Below are 8,048 nucleotides of genomic sequence, written 5' to 3'. Positions count from 1 at the left end.
ATGACGAAGTACAGGAAACCGAATGGCGCTTTGCTTGGGGCGCTCGCGCTACTCCTGCTGGTGGTTCCTGGCCAAGCCGGCCTGATCCTGTTTCCGGTGGACGAGGCGGACCCCGTGATAGAGTCGTTCTGTGAGGACGTAGCCGCGGGTATCTTCCCGCATCCGAGCCCGGCCCTGTGCCACGTGTACATCTCCTGCACCTTCGAGGAACCGACCGTGTATCAGTGTGACGATGGGTTCGTGTTTGATCCGTCGTCGCTCCTGTGTGTTCCGGGTGATCGAGAGCAGTGCGTCGATCCTTCCGAGCCCGACTGGGTCGCCATGTGTTTGCCCTACTCGTACGCCTTCTTCCCGGACCCGACCCGCTGCTGGAGGTTTGTGCTGTGTGCCCGCCAGGCTGCCACCGTGTTCACGTGTCTCGACGGAGAAGTCTGGTCGGTGGAACGGGATGCCTGTCTGCCGGGCGATCGGGACACTTGCGAGGTGTTTGACCCGAGCAACGTCTGCCAGGGACAACCGGATGGGCTGGTGCCACACCCGGACCGGTGCACCCAGTTTATTCGCTGCACCGATGGACAGGCCACCGTCGAGAGCTGCCCGAGGGGTGAGGTCTGGGTCGTCGGAGGACAACAGTGCGTCGTCGGGAATACGGACACCTGCGAACCGGCGGTTGGCCTCTGCCAAGGTGTCGTCGGAAACGACTTGCTGCCCCACCCCAACGAATGCCACCTGTTCGTGTTCTGCTCACAGGACACCGGTGCGTCGGTGTTGATCTGCCCACCGGGAGAGATCTTCCGGCCGGACATACCTTTCTGTGTGCCCGGGGATCGTGAGACGTGCGAGTATAGCAGCGTGGAGACGGCGTGCGTCGGACGACCTGATGGGGTCGTGCCACATCCGGACTCCTGCGTGCAGGTTATCCTGTGCACCGGAGGCGTTCCGCAGGTGCTGGATTGCATGGACGGGTACGTGTTTGATCCGCACACGGGTAGGTGTGCCGAGGGCGACCCGGAGACCTGTCTGGTGACGGCCGGACGCTGCAGCAACCTGGCGGATGGAACGATCCTGGTGCACCCGCTCCGGTGCGATATGTTCCTCCGCTGCCAGACCGGTACCGCCGAGGTGCACCTCTGCCCGGCGGGCGAAATCCTGGACATCGCGGCCCAATTCTGCGTGCCCGGGAACGGAGACACCTGCGAACGCTTCCCGCTGGAGACGATGTGCGATGGCCGCGAGGAAGGCGGCCTACTGTTGCCCCATCCGACCGACTGTACCCTCTACGTGGAATGCAGGGCGGGCGGGGTGGTCGTGGAGGGAAGCTGCCCCACCGGTACCATCTTCGTGGCACCGGAGCAGACCTGCCGTCTGGGCGGAAACTGCACCCAGTTGGAGTGGATCTGCGGGGAGTTCCCGGACGGTACGGTTCTGGAGCATCCGGATCACTGCGATCACTTCATCCTGTGTACGGGCGGGCAACCCGCCTTGCATCCGTGTCCGCCGGGCGAGATCCTTCGCCAGGATGCGCAATTCTGTGTTCCGGGACGATCGGATACCTGCGAGTTCGATGCACTCGAGGATATGTGCCGTGCGCAGCCAGACAACACACTGTTCCCACATCCGGTTGCCTGTTACCTATCCGTCCGGTGCCTCGGAGGCATCACGACCATCGAACGATGCCCGGCCGGAAGTATCTACGACGCACCGAGTCGATCCTGTGTGGTTGGTGATCAGGCAACATGCGAACGGCACAGCAACCTATGCGACGGACTTCCGAACGGGGCGATTCCCCATCCTACGGAGTGCGTCAGCTACATCGCCTGCAAGGATGGCCAAATGATCGTGTGGCTTTGCCCGCCGGGATACGTGTTTAAGGAATCGCTCGGCCTCTGCGCGATCGGTAACACGGAACTCTGCACGCTCCTGGACGATGGCGTATGCAGCGGCCTGCCCGACGATACGATCCTGGCCCATCCGAACGAGTGCCATCTGTTTTTGCGCTGCTCCTGGGGTCACCCGCTGTTGGAGCAGTGTCCGGTCGGTGAAATTCTATTCGCCGAGCAACAGTTCTGTGTCCCGGGAGCGGTGGACACGTGCCAGAGGCATCCGGTGGAGTCGATGTGCCAGGGTGTTCAGGACGACACAATCTACCCCCACCCGGACGGGGGCTGTACGGAGTACGTGGTGTGCACGGGAGACCAGCCCGGGGTGGGAAGTTGCGGGGCCGGCCACATATTCCACGCTCCGAGTGGTTCGTGTCGCCCGGGCAATACCGATACCTGCCGGTTGTTGGGTGGCGTGTGCGGTGGCCAACCGGATGGGACGATCCTCGAGCACCCGAACCTGTGCGGACACTTTGTGCGGTGTGCGGCGGGTGAGGTGGAGCTACACGAGTGTCCGGCGGGCGAGATCCTGCGTCCCGATGCCCAGTTCTGTGTGCCGGGGAACGCCGATACCTGCACGTTCGAGCCGCAGGATTCGATGTGCTTGGGGCGTCCGGATGGGCTGCTGTACCCGCATCCGACCGACTGCGGGATGTTCGTGCGCTGCGAGGGGGGCTCGGCCGTGCTGGAGTGGTGTCGTCCCGGGACGATCTATCGGGCGGCGAGCCAAACGTGCGTCGCGGGCGATGCCAACACGTGCCAGTTCCTCGATGGGTTCTGCGCCGGGCTCCCGGATGCGGTCCATCCGCACCCGGGCGGCTGCGAGCTGTTCCTGATGTGCACGTCCGGCATCACGACGGCCTTCCGGTGCCCGGACGGCGAGATCCTGCACCCGGAGCACCTGGTGTGCGTGGACGGCAACGCCGGGGACTGTTCGCTCGCGCCGGTCACCACCGAGCCACCGATCATCTCCGTTTGTGAGGGTCGCCCCGATGGCAACTACACGCATCCGCTGCTCTGCTACCTCTTCATCCGCTGTACCGATGGCCAAACGGACATCCTGACGTGCCCGCCGGATCACATCTTCGTCGGGGCGATCCGTGACTGTGCGCCCGGTGATCAGGCCACCTGCATTCCGTTCGGATAATAAAACACTCGGCCTGTGCAAAAAGTGTTGCGATTTTTTGGTTTTGCGTGTAGGTTGCGTGTATTCGGTTTTCGATTTATGTTGCTCCATATGTCACTTATGTTGGGCCATTTTTAATGCTCATTCCATTTTTGGCAGCTCCTTTTCAATGAGCATGCTTCCATGAGGATGTGCTGCATTCCAATGAGCTGCTTACAATGCCCTCGGAGGGCCGAGAAATTCTGAACGCCCAAGAGCCAAGTTCGGTGGAATATAAAAGTTTTGCTTACAGTTTTCTTCGATCGCAGGGGCGTGGTTCATCATGAGCTATTGCCACAGGGTTTAACGGCCACTAAGGAATGTTACCTGCAAGATATCCGCAGTCTGCGCGAAAAAATCCATCGCCATCGACGAAGGAGTTGAACAAATGAATTTGGTTGATTTTTGAAATTATTCGAGGATTGGAAAAAAACGGTCTGATGGGGATTACTTTAAAGTGGTCAAAAACTTGAATTAATGAAATGTCCGTCGTTAGCTACTACTTTCTCCCATCGTTTAGGTAGTTCCTCGAATCCATCCGGCATTTTCGAGATATGTTTTGACCGGTTTTGCGATGTGGGGTCGAGCGTTGTCATTTTGAAAAATAAGCTTATTCTGTCTTTTTACCCATTCTCGTCGTTTTATGGCCAAAGCTTTGCTTCAAATGCATTAATTGCTGTTGATGGGATTGTCCTTCAATAATTTCATTCGGTTTCGGTAAAAGCTCATAGTACACCACACCATTTATATCCCACCATATGCACATAATAACTGTTGCAAAGTGAAAATTTCGCTATAGTTACGATTGACCTCGTTCACCAGGCTGTATTCAGGGCTTTTTCCGTCTAGGGCTTTTGTAATAACTCCTCTTTTCATCACCAGTGACGATTCGGTACGAGAATCCTTTTTTTCTGCTGTGCAAGTAGTAACGAAGAAGTCCTCCCCGCAAAAACGCAACATTCAGGAAAATTTGACATGTTGAAATGCTCAAAACAGATGTTGTTAACACTTTGAACAAACAATCTATACCGCGTTGGATACGCAATGATAGTAGCTATCAAACACATATTTTATTAAAAAAATATTTCTTATATTCAGTGAGTAATGCCATCTACTGTACAACGGCACGAATTAATTGCTACACCTAATACCTCATAAATAAAGCAATATTTTTCGTAAAAACACAAGATTCCCAACACTTTTTGAACAGCCCTCGCACACACAGTGGGGGAGCTCTTTCTTATCATGCTGCAGCGCAGTAAACCCCCCGATAACAATCCGCTTATCCGATTCGCGGTTTGCCGTCCGCCTGGTGTCAGTTTGCCGGTGGTGGTGATGGAGATGAAACCTTCACTGGCCCACTGCTGGGTCTTTGCCGGTTTAACACTTCTCGTCGTCCACGCGGACGTCCGGGGGGATGTATTCGCGAAACGGATAGGCAACGAAAAAGGTGGGAATGGCCGACCCGGCAATGTTCTCTCGCTGACCAGTAGGGCTTGGAGTCGGATTCTCGGTCGGTCAAGGTTTGTGTAGCGTGGCGAGTCGAGTCGAGTCGAGTGTCAGGCCAATTGTCGATACCGCCAATCTGTTACAGTTCTCCCAAAGCCCCAACTACAAGCCACGACCAAGGTCAATCGAGGGCCTGGTTCGGAATGACGATCGACAGCACGTACGTTACGCTGGCCCTGCAGGTGCTGCTGATGGCGATTCTGTGCTACTTTCTGTGACGATATGGCTCTCTCCGGCTGATAAAGAACGGAACGGAAGCACCGTAGCCAGCTTATCAGGCTGGTTGTCGCAATGTGAGGTGGGAGACCCGTTTATGACACATTCAGGATGTAAACGCCAATCTTATCGGCCCACTATCTCAGGTAGCAATAAACGTCTCGAATTTTTCGGTATCCAAAATAAAATTTATCGATCCCGGTCGATTGGGCATGAGATTTATTGAGACTTCCGCCCGCTTCGTGCTGCGGAATTGGAAGAAACGGTTTTCGCAGGAGTCCACTCGGGGTCGCTGCGCCACTCCGTTATCATCGTGTCAACAGACTGGAACAGTCCACGGCGTTGCCGGTCACGCAGTGCCGGACAGTCGGATTGAACACGAAGAACGGCGGGCACGATTCGAACCGGACCGTGCGCCGCACGCACGACAGGAACCGGTTGCACAGGTATGGGTGCGGGTAGCTCCCGTCGGCCCGATCGGCACAGAATTGATCACAGACGGGGTCCATTACACACGCCTGGCCGTCGCCCGGCAGACAGTCCTGGTACGCGTCACTGAAGACGGTCCCCGGCCGGCACCGGCTGTTGCTCGGGGGACTCGATTGACAGTTGATGTACTGGGTGCAGTTCATGGGATTGGGTACGAGGGCACGCCGAACGTCCTCGCAGAAGAACGACTCCCAGTTGGGTGGCCCGGCGGTGCAGCCCGGCGGTTCCACCGCGGTAGATGTGGGCAGTTCCTCGGCTACCGAAGGCTCCGTCGTGGAGCTGGGCTCCGGTTCCGGTGGCCCCGGAGTCGACGTCGGTATGTGCCGGCAGTCGTACTGGGACTGCTGCACGCAGAACAGGACGTACGGATTGAAAACGTAGCCCGCCGGGCACCGTTGGACCGTCGGTTTTCCCTGGAAACACACCACATACTGCCGGCAGTCGTCCGGGTGTGCGAAGGTGGCGAATCGAACTCCATCGCACAGTGCGTCGAACGTGGCGCTGCATCGGTCCGGGGCCACGGCGCTCAACAGCGCGGCCACAAACAGCACCCGGCCCCGGTGGATCATGGTTTTCACGCGAACGCGACGATTGAGTCTTCTCGAAAGCGCGGCACTGTCGGAACTGCGGCGGCTTACGGGCCACGGTGTGCCATTTATCTTTCGCCAACTATCACGGGGCGCAACTAAGCAAACAAGGCCGTCCACACACGGGTGCATCCCGTGGCACTAAGCCGTAGTTCCCAGAAACGTGCACGCCAAACAAAGCTTCATCTGCCGGGATGCGAACGGTGTGAGTAAATACGGGATTAACGCTTCGATTTGTTAATTTTGCGAAAGGGGTAACTATCCTGAAATTTTTATCCACCGTTTACAAACCAAAAATTTAAAATATTTTCATTTGAATTGATTTCGGGCCACGTGTTTTTCTTTATGCTGCACCAATTATGTTTCCTTCCGCGTTATGTTGCATCCTATGCTGCGCAACCATTTAATCTGGCTTAAGTCGCAGAACCGCGGTTGGCAACATAAACGCGACGCGCTTTGGCTTAATTGAGCGTGATCGAGAATTGCATACTTTTAGGCGCGCTAACTGTTCTGTTGAAACATTTGTATGCAACGGACAAGAGCAACGGATTTCGAAACGATTACCGATTAACGATTTATTTATCGAAAGTCGCTTTCGGTCTGCCCTAGGGCTTTGATACATTAGAAGTTATTTATGAAAACAATCATACAAAAAAACTATTCGCCTTTCCATACCGATCGATGTGCGAATCGCGAAATTTCTACAACGCTGGGAAAACCCTGGGCCCGATTGAATGATTCATGGCTTCGGTCAAAATAGTAGAAAATGACACCGCACAAAATGGTTACCTGTCTAGGCAAGGTCGTCAGCCGTCATATAAATTTCAGTCGCGGTTCCCTTATCAGTGTTGTGATTGTAGGATCAAATCGATAATGTTTTGGAAAAATGGGGCCGCCTTTGAAACAGACCAACTCATAATCCGGATGCGATGTGGGATTTACACATATCCTCCGTGGCGGGTGATAAGAGGAGCGGCCTAGAGTAATGACTAGACCGAAATCCGCCGTGGATCGAACATTTGATCGATTGCGGAACCGCGAGATTGAGGCTGATTTACGGTGCCGTCTACTGATTCTATAAAATCACTGCTGCCGACTCCTCGGGGCTCCAGAAGGCGACAGGGAACGAAACATTCAGCATCATGAAGTTCGGTGTGACAAGCATTGTGCTACTCGCGTTCGCTAGTGGCGTCCTCGGTGAGACTGACCAGGGTGAAAACGTTTGCGACGGACTGCTGGTCGGTATCGTGATGCATCCTTCGAGCTGTTACAAGTACTACTCCTGCTACCGGGAGGAAGCCACCGAGGAAACCTGCCCGACCGATACGATCTTCGATCTGGACGAGATCACCTGCGTACCGGGGAACCAGGAAACGTGCCGGAAAGAAGGCGACGCAGTGCCACTCCCGAGCGACATGTGCCGCGGAATCGTCCTCGGCACGATGCTGCACCCGGAGGACTGCACGAAGTACGTGAGCTGCCTGTTGGGAAGTGCCCGCGAGCACTCCTGCCGTCAAGGGTTCATCTTCTCCGAGCGCCTGTTTGTGTGTCTCCCGGGGGATCCTAATTCGTGCGTGGTGACACTGCTGCCCACGACGTCGACGATTGCACCGGAGGACATTCTGCCCATCCCCAGTGATATCTGTCGGCAGAACAGTGTTTCGTTCGGAACTCTGCCACATCCGCAGTTCTGCACGCGCTACATCCTCTGCGCCCTGTGGATCCCCATCGAGCGCGAGTGCGACCGGTTCCAGGTGTTTAGTGAGCGGTTGTCCATGTGTCTGCCAGGGCTGGTCAATAGCTGCCGGCCCATCATTGGCCGATAGGGAAGGCGAGCGAGTCGAACTGCATGTGATCTAGCAATAATGAAACTAGCACTTAAGGCATAGAAATAAGAGTAATTACAAAACTCTACTCATTAGTGACCCTGGCAAAAGCTGGCACGGACACGTTGCAGTTTCCCGGACACACTCGCTTTTGCCAAATTTTCTCGTCACTTCCATCGACAGGCGCCATTTATCTTCCGCAGGATTCGTGTGTCATTCACTGTGATGTGTTCCCCGCCGGAGCCGATACCGAACCGAACAAATAGACTCTTCCTGTGTTGCAGCAGGGCCGGGTTCGAAGGCCTTTAAGAGTGGGACCCTTTTTCTTGCCCTTCTCCGGCCAAGTGACGAGCATAAAACTTACCGCCCGACATAA

The 8,048-nt window shown here is 55.6% G+C and overlaps 2 protein-coding genes across 2 annotated transcripts; one reads left to right on the top strand and one right to left on the bottom strand.

Moving 5' to 3' along the window:
- LOC131215132 (uncharacterized) lies at positions 1–7,672 on the top strand. Its single transcript, XM_058209516.1, has 2 exons — positions 1–3,017; positions 7,033–7,672. Exons 1-2 carry the CDS (start codon positions 1–3, stop codon positions 7,670–7,672), a joined length of 3,657 nt encoding a protein of 1,218 aa, XP_058065499.1.
- LOC131211781 (protein obstructor-E-like) lies at positions 4,985–5,874 on the bottom strand. Its single transcript, XM_058205398.1, has one exon. The coding sequence runs from the start codon at positions 5,826–5,828 to the stop codon at positions 5,079–5,081; it is 750 nt and encodes a 249-aa protein (XP_058061381.1). The 5' UTR covers positions 5,829–5,874; the 3' UTR covers positions 4,985–5,078.
- Positions 7,673–8,048: the final 376 nt, after the last annotated feature.

The sequence above is a fragment of the Anopheles bellator genome, chromosome 1 (assembly GCF_943735745.2).
Source record: "Anopheles bellator chromosome 1, idAnoBellAS_SP24_06.2, whole genome shotgun sequence".
Classification (NCBI taxonomy): domain Eukaryota; kingdom Metazoa; phylum Arthropoda; class Insecta; order Diptera; family Culicidae; genus Anopheles; species Anopheles bellator.
The sequence above is the reverse complement of the archived record's forward strand: the minus strand, read 5'-3'. Positions and strand labels throughout refer to the sequence as shown.